This window comes from Cheilinus undulatus, linkage group 21 (genome assembly GCF_018320785.1).
Source record: "Cheilinus undulatus linkage group 21, ASM1832078v1, whole genome shotgun sequence".
In the NCBI taxonomy this organism is placed as follows: Eukaryota; Metazoa; Chordata; class Actinopteri; order Labriformes; family Labridae; genus Cheilinus; species Cheilinus undulatus.
Genome location: NC_054885.1, coordinates 8,557,439 through 8,582,526, shown reverse-complemented (window position 1 = coordinate 8,582,526; position 25,088 = coordinate 8,557,439). Strand labels below are relative to the sequence as shown.

The window sequence follows — 25,088 nt, the reverse complement described above, 5'->3', positions numbered from 1 at the left end:
TACAAAGAGAGACAGATTGAAACTTTACCACAAGTAATAAAAAACTTAATAAGCAGCTGAACTAAAGTAGAAATTTAAAGACCCATCGATCACTTCATGACCACTTGAACTACCTTTGCAATGAAACTATAATTCTTTCATTAGTAAAGTGCCATTATATTCCTTTGAGACAGCGTGCTGCTGTTCAGTGTCCTTTTATAAACTGGTTTTACTATGAGAAAGATGTGGATTCATCTATGGGACATCATGAAGAAACTGTAAAAACAGAATCTCCCCTTGTAGCTTTCCTGGAAAGCTTTCATTCCCAAGTTTTTAGTTGCAGCAGCTCTTGTCGTTGGCCCTCCGCTTCAAAATCAGACTCTTTAGGGTCTCTGTTGAGTCACGTCAGGACGCTGTGCTCTACTTTTACATCCTGACATGGCATTAAAGTTCAGAACCGAGAGAAGTCTGCATAAGTCTGAGTTTAAGGGATGATGGACACTTCAAATCCTCAACCATGAGCCTCAAGCTTAATTTCCATGACTCTGGATTGATATCTTTAAAATTACAACGTATATCTGTTTAATTAATACATTTTATTGTTTTCTTTCTTAAACCATCATCATGTGTTTTTTCTTATTGATATGATATAAGGTTATAGGTTAGGGCTTAGGGTTAGGGTGGAGGTTTGTTCAAATTTATTTAGGTGTCTTTTATTGCCATGCTTTGCCCATTTTTCCTTCGTTTTTTGACACTTTTATCTCATTTTCTCCATTTACGCCAATTTTTGCCACTTGTTTGCCACGTTAAACCCATTTCTGCTCCATTCCACCCCATTATGCCTCTTATTGTTTTGCCACTTTTAACCCATTTTGCCACTTAACGTCCATCTTTGCCTCAATTTAGCCACATTAAACCCATTTTACGCTCACTGATACCACTTTCCTTGGCAAGGATTATGGCAAAACGTCCATCTTTGCCACTCTTTTCTCACATTTAACCCATGTTTGCCATTCCACATCCATTTTTGCCACTCTTTTAACCCTTTTCATCCATTTTTCACCCATTGATGCACTTTCTTTTTTGACACTTGTAACCCATAGGCTTTTGCCACTTTACATCCAATTTTTGCCAACCATGTTTGCCACTTTATTTCCTTTTTTCCAACTCAATTGCCATTTGCCAGTTGTGCAACTTTTAACCCATTTTCACCACTTAACGCGCCACATTTGCCACTTCTTTACAGCACTTTTATCCCATGTTTTCTGTTTTTTGCCCATATTTATCACATCTTTTGCCACTTTTAACCAATATGTGCCACTTTTCACCTTTTTTTGGTGACCAGTAACCCATTTATGCCACTATTCATCTTTTTTTGTTGTGTTTCCACCACTTCCTTCCATGTTTGCCACTTCTGTTATCCAGTTATAACCCATGTTCAGGGGTGTAACACGGGGGGGGGGGGGGTACTGTTTACCCAGGCCCACAGTAGGGAGGGGCCCTTAAGAAGCCTGCAATGAAAAAGGTGTTTTTATTTAAAAATTAAAAATGCCCAAATGGTATAGCCCAGTGCTGCAGAATAATACAAGTAAATTTAGTAAAAATATTGCCCATAAATGGGGAAATTGTGCTTCAAAAATACATTAAAACGCAGAATTATTTGTAAAATGAGGCAACATTTGCTTCTTGGCTTGCCAGTTAAGGGGGGTCCTGTGTAATATTCTTTCTAGATGCCCTAAATCCCTAGCTACGCCCCTGCCCATGTCTTTTGCTTATTGCCCATTTTTGCCACAGTTTGAACCAGTTTTTGCCTGTTTGAGGCTAATTTAACCTCTTTTCATAATTATGTATTTATTTTCCTTTAAAGTTGTCATTACTTTCCAAATAGTTTAGTTAATGTGCCAATCCCATAGACTGTAGAAAGAATTGGACAAACCTTGTGTGACATCAGCTGTCTGCTTACAATTCTTCAATTCTTTCCTGTCACTATCCCAATATTCCCTGAAAGTTTGGTGAGGATCCGACTTTCTGTTCTCGAGTTATCTTCTACACATACAAACAAACAAACAAACAAAGATACGGAACCATTTGCATAACCCCTGCCAATTTCATCGGCGTGGGTAAAAATCATTTTAAACCTCTTGCATTAAAATTATGCTTCATAATTCTTGTAACGGAGGACGTTATAGTTTATCATCCAGACAGAAAAACAGTCTAACTCACTAAGTTTTGTATGAATATTAAACTCACCCATTCATGAAACACTCCTCCCTGCTCCGTGGTGCATTCATGTGCTCATAAGACGATCTGACTTCTCAGTGTCTGCAAAACGCTGTCACATATATTCCGAGAATTGAGTCTTAGAGGCAGTGAACACAACACAAATCTTAAAAACAGATGTAAACCAATCTTTATGAAAGTATCAGGGGTTTAAATTCAGACTGATTTAGGTGAATTCTAACAGGAAACGTCAGCAAGCGGTCACAGAGAGCACAGATGGACTCTGGGTAGAGCCAGAGCTCCCAAAGGATTGTGGGTAACTAGCCCTGCTGCTGGCACGGTCTACTGCTAACACACACACACAAACATAGAAATGCAGTGTGTATCCATGCATGCAAACACACACACACACACACACTCAGCTGGCATCAGAAACACACTCTGACACCTGAGGTCAACGTCCTGATTTAAGTCTGCATGACAAGAGAGAGAGAGCGAGAGAGAGAGATGAAAAGACGAAAATAATCTCAAATAAGGAGGGAGCAAGAGAAGAAAGAAGGGAGGGGAAAAATTTAAGGGTAGGAGGGAGGGGGATATAAAAATAAAAATGGCATGGAAAGGGGAGAAGAGGAAAAGATAGAAGAAAAAAAAGAAGTAAATGAAAGGAAAGGACTGATGAATAAGAATTAAGGGTATAATGGGAGTATGAATGAATGAATGGATGGAAGGAGCGCTGACACATTCGTGTGAATAGTTATTTGGGTAAATGTAACCCTCAGTCCATCACATGGCTAAAGTACACTACAAAAAATAGCCTTCAATAGATGCTTGAATTTTGTTAATGTGTCTAAAGATTGACCTTGCATGGCAGACGGATACGCCTGTTTCCGTGTTTCTCACTGGTGAATTCATCTTGCAAAGCTCCCATCTGAACCGTTTGGGCCCGTTTAGAAAGTGACAGGACCAATCAGCGTCAAGGGGCAGTACTTTCATGCACGGCGGAGTCGTGACGTTAGCAAGCAGCATCAAGAGGCCGGTGCAGGTATGGAGGAAGAGCTTAGCGTGGATGCTGCTAAAGCGCCAGTTTTATCAGAACTTGACGACATTTCTTCGTTAAAAGAAGAACAAAGAACAGCAGTGAGTTGTTTTCTATTCAAAAACAACAAAAGTCGTGTACTGACATGTCTACAGTCACCATGGTTCATGTTATGCAGTTCTCTATAGAGTTTACTCACCGGTAGCAGCGCACGTCAATTTGGGGCGACAACGTCATGTGTTTTGTTGCTCTGATTGGCCCATAAAGATGTGACAGACAGAACTTTGATCCAATCACCCTCCAAGTTTTTTTTTAAATGTTCTGCCATTTCCCAAACACTGTCTATGAGTGGTTTACCAGATCTGGCATTCCAGGTTAGCTAAACATAGGTTCAGAATAAGTGTCTTCAGAGCCTTAAAGTATGGAAAAATTTCTGCACTGAAATGTCTATATTTTTTTCTAGTTTGTTTTACAATCTTTTGTGCCGAGCTGAAAATGGTTCTGATCAATCAATGTGACTTGAGTGACGGTAGTGCCTTTTCAAGTGCATTTCTCCCTCATTAGGAGAAATTTATGAATGAAAACAAAATATTCTTCTTCGTAAATATACCATATCAGGTGCCTTTTTTCACAATTCTTAGAGATGGGCAGTGCTGGTCTGTACTTGTCACTGTGTTGTTGCTTTGGTTGAGAGCCCCTTGGTGGCAGAATTATACATACTGTGTGTTTAAAAGAAATTCTGACCACTTTAAATACCATCTGAACAAGCTGTTCCAGCATTTTCAACATGCTACATGTTTAAAACTGAGCAATTAAAGTAACTATGTCCTCCAAAAGTGGGAAAGACATAGTAGTCTATAAATAGACTCATTAAACCTTTAATAGTAGGCTAATTATAAATGCATCTATTAGGAGAATGAGGATACCAATACTGGTGATTAAAATATCAATCTAGTAGATTTGTATGACTTCATTACTTCTTTACTTCTTTTTGTAATTCTTTGTGTGTGAAGATTCAGTGTGTTTAATAGTTGTTAGTTGTCCCTTCTCTGGAAATGTCACTGGAACATGTCCTACTAACTCTATGTTGCTGATCTTTCCAAGAGTGTGTGTAAGACTTCCACACTGCTGAGATTATCTTCATGCTTAAACATGGAAACAAATCTGAGTGAGTCCAGCAGGGGTCTTTAGTCTGACAGGGGTCTTTAGTCCAATGATATCTATGCTTATGGATCAGCTGTGAGGTGTATTAGCTCATCAGAATTAAATTGATGAGACACAACAGACCATCAGCTACTGACATCGATGCATGCCACATTGTAGATGGGCTGTTGTTTGTCAACAGGGTCAATATCAGCCAATCCCAATGTTCAGCCAATTCATCAGTGTATCCCTAACTGTGACGTTTGTTAATTACACATCAACATTACTCTCTTGTAGGATCATTTTCCAATTCTAAAACTATAAAACACCTTTTGAAATGTTGTGCATTTCTACGATGAGACCACTTTGGTTTAGTACGTCCTGGCACAGTTTGGTATTCCTGATCCTGAGTGCATTTCCACAGATGATGCTCACTTGTAGTGATGGGAATTCTGACTCTTTAATTTAGAAAAAGTAAAACATGAGCCCAATTCTGTTGTTCACGTACAAGAGCTGATCACAATTGCTCTAACCAGTCCCTTGTTGTGTCCGTTAAAAGCATTTTTATGACAAAATGAAGGAGAAAAGCTTCTCAGCTGAGTGCAAAACAAGGTGCAATGTGTTGGTCCATTATTACTGAGTCTTAGGGGGATTGAAGATGACTTTGACCAGTCAGTGAACTGCTGTAGGGGTAGCTCCTCTCCTAAGGGTCAGATGCAGGCTGCCCCAGGCTAAGGGTGCTCCTATAGATCAGCTAATGTGGTACCCTTTTAGTTTCTGACAGCGGGAATGCAAATAATTGCACAACTGAACTGAACTAGAATGTAACAACTAAAGGTACAAAGAGTCAGGTGCAGAAGACATGATGTATGTTAATGAAAAAGGGCAAGAACCTCACAAATATGCATTCAATAAAACCATCAGACAAAGACAGGTCAGCAGGAAACACAACAATTTGAGATTTGTTCAATTTCATGATGTGAAAGATTAAAGAATTATGGGTATCTTCTGAAAACCACTGTGCCCTTGAAGTCCCAAAACTTGTTTTCCTTTTATTTCATTGGTCTTGAGCAGCAAAAACTGTGCCAAGTCAACAGGAAGTCCACAATTTAGATGGGTTTTTTGGGCTAAATTGGAAAATTCTGAGCATCACTCCATCATTAGCTCCTACAAAATGAATCTAAACCTACACACAATTTTTATGTAGAAATTAAATGTAGTCATTTTAGGGAACTAAAATCTCATAGACAAATCTTAAGAGGTGTGGCTTTGGCAGCTGTTAAAGTTTGATGTAACACCATCTAACAGGAAGTTACGGTTCCTGGAAAATACAGGGTGCAAACTGCCTCAAGTTGTACAAAATTTCTGTGATTATGGACAAAATCTTACGTTTGATGTCTCGCCATGTAACAGGAAGTGACTGTTATTTAAACATACAGGGTGCAAGCTGCCTCAAGTTGTACAAAATTCTGTGATTAAGGACAAAATCTTACGTTTGATGTCTCGCCATGTAACAGGAAGTTCCAGTCAAGAAGTGATCAGTCAAGTACCTGATAATTGTTTATTTCATGTGCCTGTAAATAACCATTAATTGGTTTTATAAAATATTTGCTTCTCATATCATGCAAAATAAATTTTTTCAGGTTTTTCTTTCAAAAATATATGACCTGTCAACAATCCCCCAAAAATATTTCTCCACCTTTCAGAAAATGTGTGCTGAAACAAGCCGTACACAGGTTTTCCCCTCATGATGTCATGTTGGGAGTTAGCCCCGCCCCCATGTTCCGCCCCCCCCGCTTGGAAGAAAGTTCCTCCCTCCTTTACTGATCCTCTTTTCTGCTGCCAGATGAGAGGAGAATCATTTAAGGCCACATCTATTTCTTGAGATGGGCGGAGTCGGGGGCGGAGTCAGACAGCTCAGAAACATTTAAAGCTACAGACACAGAAACAGCTCGTTCTGAGCAGGGCTGAAATAGAGGAGTTTTTAGACATGCAAAAATCCAATACTGGAGTGTTTTTTCAGCAACAAACTTCACAGGCATGTTTTGGGGACCTCTGAGACCAACATAAACTTGTCTTAAAGGGGTAAAATATGTGACCTTGAAATACTTTGTTTAAAGAAAAATAGATTTGAATTCTTTGTTATCAATTAGTTTTTCACTTATAACCAAAACATAATTCCCCTTAACCCGCCACTCAAAATGTACAAATAAGAATAAAGACAGTTCAAAAATACAAGAATAAGGATCTTAGTAATAAATAAATCGCGAACCTTGACAGTTAGTAATTAAGTAAACATAAATTCAGGCAATTTGTCATTTTTTTGTGGTCAGGGAAAAAATGCTTGTAGATATTTATTATACTTAATATGATTGTTTTCGGTTGGCTGTGACATATTCCATGTCATGATTTTACCCTCAGCTGCCCTTTCTGTGCTATTTAACGTAATTTTCTTCAGTGTTGTAGATTTTTTTAACATGTACTTTTTTTACAGTGCAGCAGTAGAATACTGTCCTCTCTCTCCCCTCCCCCACTGTGCTGTACGTGCTGCTTGCTCGCCCTCTTCCTCCGTCTTTCTCCATCTCTATCATCGCCCATCCCCCATCCACTCTCTCCTCCATCTTTCCTCCTCTTCCTCCCCTCTCCATCTCACCCTCTCTCTCTCTCCCCCTTTCGCTTTCCCCCTCTCTCTCTTTCTCTCTCTCTCTCTCTCTCTCTCTCTCTCTCTCGCTCGTGCTGTGGGCTGTGTGTTCACTCAGTCACGTTAATCACATTAATTTGCTCATAAACACACGCTTGTACACACATATGTGTCCTCACGTTTGCAGATTCAATCTGCTGAGCTTTATAAGCAACATCACACGCAGACAAACACACTTTAAATTAAATAAGCTCAAACACAGGTAAAATAATCCAGAGTTAATCTGAATGAACACTATCATCTGACTTTAGAATAATAATCCATCTTCATCCTCTTCATTCATCATCATCATCCTCACCTCTTCTGACCTCATGACCTGGTTTCTACTCTCCTGCTCTGACTGCAGACATTAACCCTTTAATAACGTGTGAAGCTGCATCATTAATTCAGTAAAGTAAAACTCTAATATTAAATCATCCTCCTCTTTTTTGTCTCTTTTTATTCCCCATTTTTTGTCCTCCTACTCTTGAATTTTCTTTTACTCCTTCCTTCATTTTTACCTGATTCTTTTCTGTCTCTTCAGATCCCGCTCCCCATCTTTATCTCCTTTTAATCTCCTCTTCCTCATTTTCTTTTCCCTTTTTCCTCATTCTCCTCTTTAATCATCTTTCAACTATCTAGTCTGTTTTAATGATTATCATTTATTTTCTATTTATTAATCCTTCTTTATATTGTTGACATTTGTTTTTGTATACATTAATTTTTAATTATAGTATTTTATTTTTCATTAATTTCATTTAATTTTTATTTAATGTTTATTATTTAAATGTATTTATTTTTACAATTCATTTATATTTATTTGTTTATATTCATATATTTTATTTTTTTATTTAAATATAATATTATTGACATTTATTTATGTTACTTTTTTCATTTTATTTATTATTTCTTATATATTAATTGTATTTTTATTTTAATGTTATTATTACTATTTATTTATATTATTTTATTTATTTGTTTATATTTATTTACATTTTCATTTTATTTATTCTTATTTATTTACACTTATTTATTTTTTACTTGTTTTTGTATTTATATTTGACTTCTATTATCATTGTCTTCTGAAATTTTATTTTATGTTTATTTTGATATTTATTTGTTATGTATCTATTTATGTATTGATATTTTTATATTTTTATACTTTGTTTTTATATTCATCTATTTTATTACTTATATTTTGTTATTTTATTGTTTATTGTAATTTTGTTTTAAATATTTGTTTGTTGTTCATTTATACATAATTTATTATTTATCTATTCATAGATAATTTATTACATTTTTATTGTTTTATTATTTTTTTTATTCTTGCCAGCTCCTCTCCTCTTCCTCTTTTGACTTCCCATCTTCGTTTCCTTCTTTTCCTCCTCCTCTACATCGCCTCCTCTTCCTCCACTTCTTTGCTATTTCTCTCCTCTTCTCTTCCTCCTCTTATCCCCTCCTAATCCTCTTTCTCCTTTGTGATCCCTCTTCCTCCTCCTTTTTCTGTTGCTCCTCCCTCTTCCCCTCCTTCTTAAATTTCTCCTCCATGTCTTCTTCATCAAGTTTTTCCTCTCTTCCTTTTGCCTCTTCTTTTCCTCCCCTTCTCCCTTTTCCTCCACCACACCATCCTCTTTAATCCTTCTATTTCCTCCTACTCATCTATTTCTGAATCTTCCCTCGTCTCATTCTCATCCATATCTTCCTTCTCCTTGTCTTCATCCTCCTCCTCCTGCTCTTTCACTTCCTTTTTCACTCCTCATCTTCCTTCCTGCTCTCCTCTTCTTCCTCCTTCTTTTTCTTGTCCTTCTAATCCTCATCCTCCTTCTGTTTTTCTCTCACAACATTATCAGATGTTGAAACTGAGACATTTTGCCATTTCATTAAGCTCATTTTGGATTTGATGGCAGCAACACATCTCACAACAGTGTTTATTGTGCAGCATCCCCTCTTCTTTTACCAACAGTCTGTAAACATCTCTCTCCGGTGGAGAAATCGCACTCATGCACGGTAGGAAACAATCGTGCCTGATGACTCTGCGGCTCTGTCTATTTCCTGAAAGCACCGAATCATGGATGCTGTAAACTTCAAAAACACCAGGATGAAAGAGAGCTGCTGTGAGAGGTTCACTCTCTGAACGCATCTACAGTACGGCAACACCCAAGGGGCAAAAACTGTAAAAGCCCATCAGAGGAGGAGCAGATTAAACATTTATGACCTGATCCTCCTCTCTGCTCTGTATTTACTGTACCAACACTCACTCACAGGCACGCACCCACCTGACTCCATCAGCAGGTGCGGCTGATGGAGGTGTCACGTGATGACGTCAGCAGCCAATCAGGAGCGAGTTCTGCTTTTAGGCTGGCCTGTTAATGCGAAACACTCCAGAGTTTACCTCCTGATTAAACTTTAATGTAAACAGTAAACACAGACCAAGTAGAACCCGCGATTGTGCAGGTCTGTGATTCCTCTCTGGCGGCCATGTTGGAATCTGAGCTGCAGATTTGAGTGTTTCCCTCTGGAGCCAAACTCTCCAGCTTTGATCAATTATTAATCAAACCTTTTCCATTTCCTCAAAGGCTTCTGACCTTTGACCTCTCACTCTCCTCTGTGTATGTGAGAGAAAGAGAGAGCGTATAATGAGCTGCAAGTGACTTCAGCCTTCTAGATTTATAAAATAATATAGTAGATGAACATGAAAGAAGATTTTAACTGATTATGATTGTTTTCTGCATTTGCATTCCTGTCCTGCTGGTTTGGTTTTATTGTTGTCATATCAAAGGTTCCAGTTCATTGTTACAATTGATCTTACACGGTTTAAAAATGGAGAAAAAATGACATAACATGCATATCTGTGTGTGTTTTAGAAAGCTCAACTGAACAGAATCCTCAGTTCAAGAAATAAACAGCAGAGATTAGTGGAGATGGGTGGAGATGGACAGCGCTGGTCTTTACTCTTGTATTATTGTTTTTAATGGGGGCCCCCTTGTGGCGCAGTCTTACCTATTGTGCATTTAAGCGGTCTGCTTTAGCCTTGCAAAGTGGATGGATTTGCTCAAATCCATGTCATCAAGCAAATCTATCTTGCAAAGATACTATCTGCATTGTCTGTGCCAACCTTGAAAAGCAGTCTGGCCAGTCAGCATCGCTTGAAGAGAATGAGGCAGTAGCCAACAGCTATGCTGTTAGTAATGGCTGCCACTGGTGCTACAGTTAGCTGAGATGTAGCTATAGTATAGCTGCCTTTTCATCAGAACTGCATCACATTTTTTTTATGGAACTGCCAACCTGCTTTTCCATAAGTTTGTAATGGTTACGGGGGGATTTGAGGTTGTCATAGTGTGAATCAATATGTACAATGGCTGTTATCAGCTGTAATTAGCTTGGATGTAGCCACAGCGGCAGTTTTATCAGAATTGTGACACATTAAAACAAGAGCCACACTGAAATCTTTTCATGACAGAAAGGATATTTTAGCTCTACTTTCCATCTTATTCAGCATGAGTTAGGATTGGTTTGAGGTTTACTTGTACCATAAGCTGGTGTATACAATGGCTGTTAAAGGGGACATATTATGGAAAAATCACTTTTTCAGGCTTTTTAAACAGAAATATGTGCCCCTGGCCTGTTCACAATCCCCTCAAGTACCAGAAAAATTCATTCCCTCCCCCTCTCTCTTTCTCCACCTTTCAGAAAATTTGTGCTGAAACAAGCTGTTCTCAGATGTTAACTCTAGTGACCTCACATGGGGAGTTAGCACCGCCCCCAGGCTTGGTTGGCCCCCCCACCTGGAAGAAAGTTCTGCCCTTCTCTACTGATCCAGCATCCCAACTGGTAGCTGAGATGCTGGATAGCTCAGTGGGTTCCCTGCTGACTATGGTCTGGGAGATTGATGGTTCGAATCCCAGAGTGCCACATCCACAGAGTGCCACAGCTCATTAACATTCAAAGCCACAGAAACAGCTCATGCTGAGCAGGGCTAAAACAGAGGGTTTTTGAGACATGAAAAGGTCCTATACTGGTGTGTTTTTTCAGCAACAAAATTCACAGGCATGTTTTGGGGACTTCTGAGAACAATATAAACTTGTCTTTAAAGGGTAAAATATGTCCCCTGTAATGGTGAAGTGATAAGCTTGGATGTAGCTGTGGGCCACATTTCTTTATTAGAAAGAGCAAAGAGACACATCCACATCATTCTTTACTGTTCATATACTATCACAGTGTTTCGCTGTCCAGGGCCGTGCATGCCTACTACCTCATTTTGTCTTGTCACTCTCACTGGCCCGTATTGAATGTGACAGACAGAACATCCATCCAAAAGTCCTGCCCTTCTTGAACACTTTGTATGGGAGTGTTCCCAGATAAATGTGAAATATAAATCCATGCAATAGCTATATGAAACAGTCTATCTGGCATGTGTGGTTAAGTCTGCTCCATATTGTACACAGTTTTCAGCCAGGAACACTCTCGTCATTCATTTAACCATTTTACTGCAAAATGGATCTATAGTTTTACTAAGCAGAGAAAGCCCTGCTCAGAAGATGCTGCCAGGGTTAAGGCCCATTTATACTCCCTTTACATACGAAAATGTATACGTCCTTTTCAAACAATATTACCATCACTGCTCACATACTTCCATGCATTCTTTCCATTGGCATGGATGTTAACCAATACATCCACCAGGGGAGGCAGCCCAGAGTCAAAAGTTTATGGCAAACACAAACTCAAAAACAGACATGGCGACTGTGGAGGAGGTATTGATAATGTACCTCCTGCATAAAAGACAAAAACGGAGGCAGTGTTTCTAACCAACTCGCACAAGTTTTCCTCAAAAAGTTTTGCCATTGTTATTTCTTCTTCGTGTCTCACTAGAGCTACGTGTCGGGTAGTGACAGCAACTCTGCCCCCACAGTTTCCGGTGGTACTGCTCCATTTGACCCGTATCTGTAAGCTTTACGGAATACGAGACGGACAGAAGGCTCTGTCCGTATCCGAATTCGTATTTAACGTTGAGCATAAATGAGCCTTTAGTCAAGCAGCATGGTTTGACTTTCTAGGGAGCTCACAGCTGGAAACACCTATATGAATACATTAATGACAAGCATACTGAATACAGTCACGTTAGTTTAAAAGTAATTAGCCATAGCAGCATGAATGTGAATATGAGGGTGCAACAAGCTTTATGCTATAAAGGAGGAGGCTGGGGTGGAGGAGGGTAAGCTTTTCCAACAGCATCGTGGTGCATCAGCATTAATGCAAGCAGGGATTAATTGGGATCAGCTGGCCATCAGCTGGTCACAGCTGGGCATATGACTACTGTGTCCCGCATGAACTAACTCTGAGCTTCATTAAACTGAAAATTCTCCACCTTCTTTACAAAGAAAAAGACAGTATGAACATTTTCATTGCACAAGATAACTCCTACAATGAACTGACCAAGGGATGTTCAATGCAAAGCCTGTCTAGTTTGATAATATTGTATTTGCAAATTTCTTTTCACACATTTCTCTTTCGAAGCCCACTCAGTATCATCCATTTTCACCCACATACTTAATGTGTTCTGTCCAGAAGAGGGGTCATGCTGTACCGTCTTCTTAATGTTTACATTTTGACATAAATCCGCCAGTAAAACCAGGACTGACTGACAGTTTAGGCTTACAATTGGAGGGAAAGTCAAGTGGTGGGTCAAGACAAAACACTGGAGTGGTATATGTGGTACTAGGATTTTTTTTGGAAAGGTACATAAAGGAGGCCAAGTGAACTTGACCTTTGACTTATGGCCTCCAAAATGTGATCAGCTCATGTATGAGTCAGAGTTGATTTTGGCACTAAGATTAAGGAGAATCCCTCAAATTTTTCCTGTGATATCACCTCCTAAAACGGTCCGGATGGATGGATGTCCAACCTGAGAACATAAATCCTCCAGCCTGACTATCACTATGTGGAGGAATAGAAATCTCACATGCAACTTGTGCATCTTTTACCCCTCATACTTCACATTCTTGCTTTTCTCCAAGTCTCTGAAGCAGCTCCATCTTCTGATTGATCCTCAGTGATCAGCTTCAGACGTCTTTAACTCCTCCCCAGCCTCTGAGAGATGAATAAGCCCACCCTGATATCATTATCAGGAAGTCGTAGTCATTCCTGGTTCCTTTGCTGACCCACTTTCACTGATGTGGTGTGTTTAAGTGCTGCGGGGAATCAGGAAAAACAAACTATCTCTTCCGAGACTTACCAGAGCACATGTGTAAGAGTTTGAGGTACTTTTACTTCAGCGGAGTATTCCCTTTAAAGGCTGCTCCTGCTCCTGAATCTCAGAGGATTTTTGTTCTGTATAATCCTCTGTGGGGTCTTATTTCACTACTAAGCCCGGGAGATCCTTAGAAATTAATAGTTTGAGTCTTAAATCAACATTGTTAGTAAACAAGATTAGAATTAGAGTGGTATTTCACAACATTTAAGTTGTATAACACACAAAACAATCTGTTTATATGTGAAAATAAACATTAGGTTACAAATTATTGATGCTAACTCAATGAAAAACTACAAAATCTTTATGTGTAGTTTATAATATATAGTTGCATGCAATAATAATGGTGTTGAATGTCCAGAGCAGAGCTGCTGCCATGCTGGGCAGATGGTGCATGGTTTCACTCAGCCTTAAGGATACTCCCTTGTTTGAAGCATTTCCCATCAGCCCTTGCTCCTCTCAGAGGTTGTGAGATCTCCTCAGACGCCCCTTAAACTCTAACGATGTGTGTTTTCCTGATGTGTCGGTGACAGCGTCTCTTTGTCACACGCCTTATCGGAGGCGAGCAGACGTGTTCGCTGCCATTGTGTCTGTTTCTGTTTCCCATCATGCTCAGTGGCACTCACACATAGAAACAAGCCCCGGACGATGGGAGGGGTCACCGTAGGGGGTGAGTGACCCAAAGACAACCTCAGGTGGATCTTACTGGATCTTTGTGCTATAAAAAAGTTCCTCTGTGCTGAGGCACTGACTTTACCATGGTGTCAGTACACATCGTCTTATGGCGTTGCAGGAGTGGGCATCATGGTTAAGGCGTACCAGCGGCTTAATTTATGGATGTCTTAAATTAGTTCACAATGATAATTTTTGTCATGCAGTTAGGTGATGCTGCCTCTGGAAATAAAAGGAAAAACCACTGCTGAAGAAGAGAGCAGTGCTGCATTGCATTGTGGTCAATAGCCACATGGAAGCCTGTGAGGAGATAAAGAAAACAAAAGGAGGTTTTTGTCCACAGGAATGGGGAGTTTTAGCAGCTTTTTCTAAACCTATGTTCCCTCTAAAGACTTCTAGAAACAGCCCTTGTAGCTGATGTTGTCTACAGTTGTCATATTAATGTGTTTCCACTGCAAAAAGTCACACTTTCCTTTTAACAGTTTGCCAACTCCTGATGTTTCCTGACAGCTTTTTTTGAATGCAATTGAAAATTTGCAGGTTAGGGTAACCTAACCCAGTTTCCTCCAGTCTTTATGAAAACCTGCAAGCTAAAAGACTGATGCACAGAAATTTCACAGATTGGTTAATGGATGTCTGATGCAAAAGGAGGGTGTGGCCTTATGCTGGCAGCCAAAGCCGGCTTATGTTGTCCCACTGCGTGTTTGTGTGTGCACAGCGTGCAGGCGTGTGCATATGCAGAGATGGTGGAATATTCTGACCTCTGGCATCCTTCAGGAGAAGAGGAGTGATGAAGAGGACTCTTAGCATGCAGCCTGCTGACATCATGAGCAACACACACTCACAGAGAGTCAGGTGTGTTGGCCGGATGGTGGGAGACTCTGCCATCAGTCTCTCTGTGGAGCAGCAGATCACAGAGGAGACTCCTAAGATTTATTTATGTCAGTAACTTTAGGAATAATTCTGGTTTACTCACTAATATAGATCTTATCTGGAGATTGTTTTTGTGTTGTGCACAGTGTTGTCATGCTTTGTGAGCAGAGCTCAGCTGATGGTAGAGAGATAGCTAGCAGCATCCTGCAGTCAGTTAACAGCAGACAGTGATGGATCACCTGGTAGTGTTGTAATGTTTGTTAGCAGTAGATGAGTTGACTTAAGCCTGGTTTGTGTTTTAAAACTATGTCATTGCCACGTAGTGCATCTGGTGTGTCTGCAGTGCTCTGTTGATTTTTTTTTTTTTTTTTTTTTTTTTTTGCATATTAGTCACACATAATGTTTCAGATCATCAAACAAATTTTAATATCCTACAAGGATGTTCTGGGTAAACACAAAATGCATTCTTTAAATAATGATTGCATTAGTTAAGGATTGAAAACAATCCAAACCTACCTTGCTCAATGTAAAAAAAGAAAAGACTGTTTACTGGTTGTTCCTCCAATTTTGGCCCACTCTTCTTTGCGGGATTGTTTCAAGTCAGACATTTTGAAGGGTTTACAAGCATGAACGGCCTGTTTAAGGTCATGCCACAGCATCTCAATCAGATCTAAGTCGCTTGACTTTTTGGTCATGATCTAATTGCTAGATATTCTTCTCAGGATTCTTAAAGAGACCAGAATTCATTGTTCCATCAATTAGTGGTCCAGGTCCTGAAGCAGCAAAGCAGCCCCAGACCATCACCATCACCTTCATGTTTGGCTGTTGGTGTGATGCTCTTCATGAAATGCTGTGCTAGTTGTGCTCCAGATATAACAGGATGCCCACCTTCCAAAAAAGCTCAGCTTTTGTCTCATCAATCCATAGGATATTTCCCCAAATGTTATTTTGTCAAATGTGAGACAAGCCTTCTTACTGTTTTTGGTCAGCAGTGGTTTTGGCCTTGGAACTCTCCCATGGATGCCTTTTTTGCCCAGTCACTTTCTTATCTTACTGACCTTAACTGAGTCGAGTGAGGCCTCCAAGTTTTCAGATATATTTTTGGGTTCTTTTGTGACCTCCTGGTTGAGTCATCAATGCACTCTTGGAGTCATTTTCTGCTAGGTAAAGATTCCCCACTGTTTAAAGTTTTCTCCATTTGTGGTTAATGGCTGTCAAAGTGGTTCGCTAGACTCCTAAAGCCTAAGAAATGGCTTTGTAACCCTATCAAGACTGATATATGTCAGTGACTTCTTTAGATGTGTTGCTTTTTGAGATCTTTTAGTCTACTTCACTCTGTCTGACAGGTTCTATTTAAGGGACTTCTTGATTCAACAGGTCTGGCAGTAATCAGGTCTGCGTGTGGCTAGTGAAATTTAACTCAGCGTTCCAGAAATCTGATCAATCACAGATAATTCATGACTGCACAAGGGAGCAATTCACTTTTTCACACAGGGCCTGGTAGGTTTAGATGGCTATTTTCCTTATTGAATGAAATCATCATTTCAAAACTACATTTTGTTTTCACTCAGGCTGTGTCTGATATCAAAATGTGTTTGATGATCTGAAACATTTAAGTTTGACCAAAAAAAAGGTATCAGTAAGGGGGCAAATTTCACATACTTGGAGCACATTAACATGATTGCTTTTTAAATAAGTTAAAGTTTGACTTTCAGTTTGATCAGTGGATTTGTGCTTCTGGATCAGTGCTGCAGTGTTTGTTTGAGGGTGCGTGATAAAGAACAGCAGAAGGTCGTCACATCCAGAGATATAGAGGCGTCTGAATAATCTGATCTGAAAGCTGCAGACAGAAGAAAACAGAATAATCTTAAGGTAGAATAACTGAGGTTATAATTTACTGCAGAGGCTTCCTCACAGGCTGAAGGTCATGTACTCGCCTCTGAAAAGTTTGTTTATCAAAGTTACAGTTCTGAGTCAACCTAAGAAAGACCGTTTAAAAGCTTCAGCTGACTCAGTACGAAAAAGTTTTTACATTCTATTTTCTTACTTTAATTCCCTACATTTCTTTTCCAAATACATCTGTCTGTAGCCAAATACATTATCCAACCACTGACTGTGCATTAATATGGACACCTTCCTATCTATTTCCATTGTATGGTATAGTTTATAATATAATAAAGTACAATAAATAAATTAAATTGAATTGAATTAATTAATTACATTAAGATAACAACAATTTATTTAAGTTAATTAAAAGTAGATTTAAATAATCAATTGAAAATTGTAACATTTATTTTATCTATTCATTTCATACAATTATTTAAAAAAAAAAAATTTAATTTCGATTAATAGAAAAAATAGATAATGTACATAATGACCGAATGACATTATTTGGAGCAAAGATATGCACAAAAATTACCTAGGTGGTGGAGTTGCATGACACCATGCACCTTTCACCATCCAAACTGCACAGTTTACTTCCTGATAACCCATCAAAGATCCTTCAGGTCAGTATGTTTCAAAGCAGAGCAGATTCTCCTGTTTATGTAAAGTGTCATGATTGGATTATTAATATTATTTCTTTTCCTTCTCTCACTTTTCCTCCTCCACTCGGCTAATTTTGTTGAGAGTAATGTAAAGAGCCATGTTTGTCAATAGAGATCAAATTTCAAATAACCAACTCAAATAAATCTACTCCCAAGGATAAAAACTTGGACTATATTCAGTATAATAGTAAGTAACTTTAATGAAGAAACCGGGGTTTGAGAATAATTGTTATTGCGTCTTTTTTAACTTAAAAGTTTGACCCATGTCCCATCTGATAACATGGAGGTAGAGTTTATTACTTATACTGTGAACAATCATTAGGGGGACCTCTTAAGTATTTTGGACCCGCTTCCAGGCAGCTATAACTCATCCATCTTAATATATAGTCTACACACCAAACCCCAAGCCTATAGAAATATTCGCCCCCTTGGATGTTTTACCCTCAACTGGTTTTTATGAATCAATCTTGGTAGTATAAAATAAATGAAGTGACCGACCTAATTCAACAGCTCCAGCCAGTTGGTTCTAGTTGTCTCACAATAAGTGAGTTCAATGAATCTGTCTCAAGTGGTTATAGTATAAAGACACCTATGGCTGGAAGGTCCACCTACTGGTTAATCAGTATTCCTGGGTACCATTACACCGTGAAGACAAAAGAACACTCCAAGCAAATCAGAGAAAATGTTATTAAAAACTTAAAAATCCATAATCAAGAAACTAATTCACCAAATGTTCACCAAAAGGCATGTGAGAGTCTCTATGTGGAACACATCACCACCAACACACCCTCCCCCCTGTGAAGTAAAGTGGTGGCAGCATCATGTGTGGGGATGCTTCTCAGCAACTGGACTTATAGGGCTTGTAGAGGTTCAAGACAAAAGGGGGAATGTTCTGGAGTGGCGAGTCAAACCCCAGATCTCAATCCAATAGAGAATTTGTGGCTGGACTTAGAAAGGGCTGTTCACACCCAATCCCTGTGCAACATGACAGAGCTTGAGCAGTTTTGCAAAGCTTGTGCAAGCCTGACTGAGAGACCTATCCACACAGATTCAGTGCTGTGATTGCAGCCTAAGGTGCATCTACTAAATACTGACTTGAAGGGGAAGAAGTGAAGTTGCCAGGAGGTAAAATGTAGAGCAATGAAATTGATCTAATTTATGAAAAATAATAATAAATCGTGTGCTTATTTTCCTGTTTGAATGTTTGCTTGCTTTTTGATTGAAAGTGTAACTCTTCTTTCTGATTAGCGGACAGACAATGTAAGTTAGATAACACATTGTGGCTTTAGCCTTCTTTTTGTTACCTTGTGTGATTTTGTGTGTCCTCTGCAGAATACGCAGGGGGGAGAACAGACAGGGGAAGAGGGGGGGAGAGAAAGGGCACAGAGGGACACGATAGCTGCAGTTTGACCACACAGAAACAGAACCAGCGAGACAGAGCTGCAGGCAGGGATGCTGCTTTACGCTAGCCAACAAGCTGCTATGCTAATTATCTTGTTAGAGACTGACAAAGCCTCAAACCACATCCCTCAAAACCAGCTTTCACCATTCATACCAGAACACTTCAGCTAAAGGGTTGTTTTAGTCCTCTTACAAACATAACAATCACAATGACTGAATTCTTCTTAGCTATACTGCTGTTTTTAGAATAAGATGAAGCTCCGTAGCTGCATCATTTTTCCTTTCAATTTCTGGTTTCTAGTGATGATAAAGCATTTGGAATAAACTGTTCACTGTTCAGTTTTCTGAATATGGAGGAAGAAACTCTGTTTAGCAAGCTAGCATGGTCTAAATATTGATTCTAGATAATGCTAATCTAATCTCCACTTGCTAATACCATGTGCTGAGAGGCTATTATCATGCTAGTTTGGGTTTGTGTGGCTTGCAAGTAAGAGTTACTCTATTTTTCAGGGAAGTGTTAGTTTCTGAAGTTGTTGACTTCTAAGGGTAGTTGGCCAACATTTCTTTTTTTAACTAATGTAATGTTAGCATGCTAGCTGTCTTGCCAAGCTGTAAGAACCTTGACATAGCGGTATATTTGTGGAATGGTACAAAAACAAAGTTAGCTCTGCAATGAAGCTGGAGTTGTCCTGTTCAGAAAAAGGACACCTGCTACAACGGACCTCAAAAACAGCCCAAAAACATACGAATAGAGGCTGTTGGACTGTTGTCATGCTAGTTTGTTTTATACCCCTTGTTGTGGAGATGTTCAAAACCAAGGCTAACATTTGCTTAAAACTGCTAACTTCTGTTTTGGAGTCATAATGGCATTAAAAAACACGCTTTATGCCTCTATGAATGCTATCTTAAATGTATAGCATGCAAATGCCCAGAGAGGAATTGAGAAGCTAATGTAAGCTTGATTTTTTTTTTTGTACAGTAGCATGTCAAACATGAGTATGGACTTGCACGGGTCCTTTGGACATTATAGTTTGTGCACAGGTGGCTTGCTAATGAAATGAGATTATAACGTGACATTAGATTATATATAAGACGGCTGGGACTAGCATCTACTTGCTAACGCTAGCTTGGCTTAAAGTGAAGGTCAGAAAAGATGCTGCTAGCCTGTTGGAATGATAGCTTATTAATATATTCATTCATTCATTTATCTAAAAGGCACATTAATGAACCATGTAGGTTCTTTGCAGATGACATTGCACGGCAGCGGAGAACTCCAGGGGCAAGAAGTAATGTCTATGCTAAAAAGCTACCAAATAGGTCATGTTTTGAACTGATTCTGTCTATGCTAAGCATTCGAAGTGCAAAAATATATATAAAATATTCTTTAAGCTACCATTTTTTCCCAATAGTAGTGAAATATTCAGGCAAAAAAACTCACAGAGAAATGGCAGCCAGGTAAATCAGTCAAACTATGGGGGGGGGGGACACATTTGTAAAGTGTAGGTATCGTACTGCATGAATGAAGAAATGTTCTGTTGATAAGTACAGCATACAGGTCTGTTTAGAGCTATAAAGTACAGCTGTCCCCCACTTCTTGCCCCCGATAGACATTTGGCTAACATTAGCCTCAAACTGCTAACTTCTGTCATATGTTCATAACTGTGGTAGAAGGCTAGCATACAAGCTAGCATACAAACTCTGAAAAGAACGAGATTCTAATGCTCAGTAAGTCTGAGAGTTGTAAATGGTCAGGCTAACATTAGAATAAACTTGCTGATTCCGTTTTAAAATCAAATATAAAACTTATGCTAGCATCCACTTGCTAATGCTAGTTTGGTCAAAAATTGTAGATTCCAAAAAAAGAGGCTGCTAGCTTCATTTTTATACGACGTGTTATGTAGATAATTCAAAGCAAGCAGGATAAATGTCAAATTATGTTGTAGATTCATAATGGAAATTAAGATTTCATGCATCTTAGTAAGCTAGAGGCTTGCATTGAACATACAAGCTATGATGGGAATTAAGATGCTACTTAGTCTTTTGGTTTTAAATGCTGAAATTAGCATTAACTAGCTTATTTTGGCACTAGAATAATCATTTAATAACCACAAAGTCTTTCAGCTAGCTTGATGTCTTGTAAACTGGATTATTGTATTGCTAAATACAGTTCATCATGTAGGCTATTGAGTTAGCACAACTGGCTAAGTCCAGCTGTAGTTACATAATGTTAAAGAGAATGTTTTTATCCTGTTACCATGCAAGGTTGAATTATTTTACCACTTATTTGGATAAGAAGTTATAAAACTAGCAAGCTATCATTAGCTTCAGTGTTTACTCTGTGTAGACCCAGAGGCTGTTAGCATGCTAGTTTGTCTTTGTAGGGCTTACATCGGAAATGAGCAACGTTTTTCAAAAGTGCTGACCTCCTGACAGTATGTTTAAGATAATTTACTATGAAAAGGTGATTTCTAGCCTGTAAGCATGTAAGCTTTTTGTGCTTGGAGTAGTAAGATAATGCTAATGGAGCTAACTACTGCATCAACCTTGTATCTCTACTTATTTGGTGAAGATTTTAAATCTTTTTGCTTCTTTATTGTAGAGTAATGTCTGTGTGCTGGCAGGATGATCCTGTCTGGCCTGTCAGAGAGAGTTCATTGATGAAACATGGTGTCAGCTTAAAAAAGACACACACAACCGTCAATACTAAGCAGCTGTTCATGTCGGTGAGATACACACAAAATCCAATCAGTGTAATTTGAAACTGTTTACTTTCATTGAGCGTTTGCTTTGGTCTGACTCACCTGCTGACCCCAATTCACCTCAACCCACCTACCATCCTGTTTGTCTGCGTATGTTTCAGTGCTTTTTTAAACATAATGCTATAAAATATGCAGCACTTTTATCTTTAACAGTCATTTTTATTTATCCATTTGTTTATTTATTGTTTTTTTTTGTGTGTGGGTTTTGAATGATTGAACTGGATGTTATTGAGGCAAATTTGGGATTTTTTAAACCTGATTGGATAGGAATAGAAAATCTTTGTTTTCCCTGAGGGGCAATTTGGTTTGCAGCAGAAGTCCACACAAGCCATAAACATCATAAAATATGCACAAAGACGTGAATACATACGCATATTACATAACTCCCATGGTATTTATGATAGACAAGCAGTGAGACATGAGATGCAGTCCAACAGACCATAGCATGAGTGCAACGACCAACAGTGCCTACAGCTTAGCTGGATATTAATGCAATAGGAGTTTATCTCTCATTTCAATGCAGTCTGGCCACTCAGCTTTAACTGGATGCATCAGTTTTTCTTCCTCCTTCTTTACGGATAATCCTCAATGGACCTGAGTCGGGGTCAGCCCATTATGGAGGCCTAATATTCAGCATATGGCTGATTATTTGTATTGGCAGATCATCGATAGATTTTTAATTCATTTGAAAGCGCACTGCTTCAGCTCTTCTGCCATGTGTTTCTTCCCCTCTGGCTGTTTTCTCTCTTCACAGTTATTCTGAGGTGCAGTTTTACTTTTGTTTCATTAATTTTGTTACAAAAGGAAGATTTTGAATGAAAGACTGGTGCACAGTGAAAAATCTTGTACTTGTACAACTATTTGATATGTGAATGAAGTTCCCAGATGATTAATTTCACATCCAGTTAAATGCAAGTTATGCAAGCCTATGTACAGTCGCATGCATAAGTTGAAGGCATGCAGGGTGCTAAGGACTCCACACCGGGCCCGATGTGCTTCAACCCCAGGGCTGGAATGGGAGTTGCAGAGTCAAGCCTCACACATGTCGACGAAACTTTGTGCCAAGGTCAAGCCCAATGGTATTTCTTTTCTCCAAGTCTTTACACCCCTGGTGATACCCCCTGGGGACCACCAGTTTTCATCCACAGCACAACCAGCGGCTAGTAGTAACCCAGAGACATCCAGAGCACAGCCTGGGTTGTGTCAATCTTTCCCACCCGATGGTGCCTTCAAGTGGGCTAACATGCCATTACAGGCCAAACTTCAGCCTCATTTTTTGGCTCTAACATGCCTAAAAGTTCTGCACAGTACTAAGATAGGTCATATTTTCACTGACCCCCATTTGCTTCTCCATAAGACTCAGCCCTGTGGAGCTTTCCCCTTGGTATCTCATTATGGGCAACCATGCTGAAACTTACTGATGGCTTTCTGTCGGTTCCAAATATTGGTTTCTGGTCTTGATATCCACCCTTAAAACATCTGTTGACTTCTAGACTTGAGCTAGCTTGAGCTGGGTTTAAGTGCTTCTACATAGGTGTGAAGTTAGAGCCCAAAATGGGCCAACCTACAGAGTGACACAGGTCAAAATGAGGAGTTCAAAATCTATCACCAGTGAGGAATTGAAGAGCTCTGTGATGTATAACATCCATTGGCTTCAAGGCACAAGAAGTTGCACATGAACAGAGAGTGCCCCATAGTCTAAAACTGACAGATTGTAACCTGGACAGTCTTTTTTCTCACTATGGACAGGAATAGTTCCTATAGAGACCACGTTGGAGCCTAATTTTTCACATCAAACATGTTTGACCAAAAAGACAAATCCTGATCTGACCAGATGCCCAGGTATTTAAGCTGTTGCACACATTCAATAGCGCTATTCACATGGGATTAGTATTACTTGTAGACCTCTGATAATTTATGAATGTTACTGTAAATTGTTTGCATTAATCAAACAGCTTAATAATTCTGATATAAGATCAGGCATGGTAAAAGAGACGCTGTAGCAGGCAGAGCAGAAGGGCTGTGCATATAAGGAGAGCAGGGATGTGCACATGTGCCCTTGGAAAGTCGTTTTAAATCAATAAATCAAGCAAAGTAAAGTCATTCATCAACATAAGATGGAATGAACTGAGAGTAAAGCACTTAAATAGCCTATATGCGTCCAAAATGTTGTAGACAATCTCCTATACAGTTACAGAGATGTGATTTGCACAGGATTAGTTTTATCTGTGGACCTTTGTGGGTGCTTAAATATGTTTTTCTTTTTTGTTTATTTTGGGCATTTCTGTGCCTTATTTGACAGAGGAGGATAGTGGATAGAGTCAGAAACAGGGACAAGAGCGAGGGAGAGACATGTGGTAAAGGGCCTCAGGCCGGATTCGAACCCAGGCCGTCCGCATACATGGGGCGCACCTTAACCACTCAGCCACCTGCGCCCCTTAAATATGGTTTATGATTTGCCCTGGAATTTTTACTCTGCAAATTATAGTTTGATTTGCACAGGATTAAAAACACAGACATCCCCATCATTACGAATTAAAAGGGGTCCCTAAGTAATGCTAATCCCATGCGAATAAGGCTAATGTCTACATTGACAACGTAGCAAGGGGTTTTCTGTCCTGTGACAATCATATTTTGTTTTTATGGGGGTTCAGCAGAAGTTTAAGGTGGACAAGAGTTTGCTGGAAAGAGTTAAACCTTTGACCATTAGAGGGGGCAATGGAGTACAATATCGTGTCATCAGCGTAAAGATGAATTTTAGAATTTCCTATTTGATTTTGGATAACATTTAGTGTTAATAAAAGTGGCTAAAGGATACCACCTTGTAGCACTCCTTTGCTGATCTCAATAAAAAATGACCTGACATTGAGTTATGTTTTTAAATAGTTGTGGAACCAATTTCATTCTGTCTCATCAAACCCGATAGAAGACGTATTCACATTCTGATGGCAGAGCACGCTATGTAAAGAAGTCAAGTGTCCATCCAGTATTAACTAATCCTATTCACTCATATTCACACGCCACTGATGCAGCACTGGGATAAATTTGGGGTTCAGTGTCTCAAGGGCAAACTTTGACATCTACTGGAAGTTTGAAGTTACTTTCTTGAGCTGTTTCTAGGACTGGCCGGGCATTTCTGTCTCTGCAGAAACTCCTGATATAAACCAACTTTTACATGACCTCTTACACAGAGATGTTCCTGCATTTGTCGGAGTAAAACTGGAAAAGTTTGGTCTCAAAAATGCACATTTTTTATTGAAAATGTTAATTGTGTTTTATATCAAAGCTGGTGATGTTTGATGTCTGAACCGTGGAGCAGAAGTAATTCGATGTTACGTAAGATTAAATCATTATTCCTCTCTTATGTCTGCAGGCTAAGGACAGCGATGATGATGAGGAGGTGGTGCAGGTCGACAGGGACCACTTCATGGATGAGTTCTTCGAACAGGTAAGACAACACGCACAAATTCACAACTTAAAAGTACATACAAATTCATATATATGCATGTTTGGACAGCGAAACGGTGCCACA

The 25,088-nt window shown here is 39.2% G+C and overlaps 1 protein-coding gene across 1 annotated transcript in view; it reads left to right on the top strand.

Moving 5' to 3' along the window:
* stx1b (syntaxin 1B) overlaps positions 1-25,088 on the top strand; it is a 115,198-nt gene that overhangs the window by 40,015 nt on the left and 50,095 nt on the right. Inside the window, exon 2 of the mRNA XM_041778279.1 lies at positions 24,930-25,004. Coding sequence (XP_041634213.1) covers positions 24,930-25,004 — 75 coding nt within the window. The remainder of the gene's footprint in view (positions 1-24,929; positions 25,005-25,088) is intronic.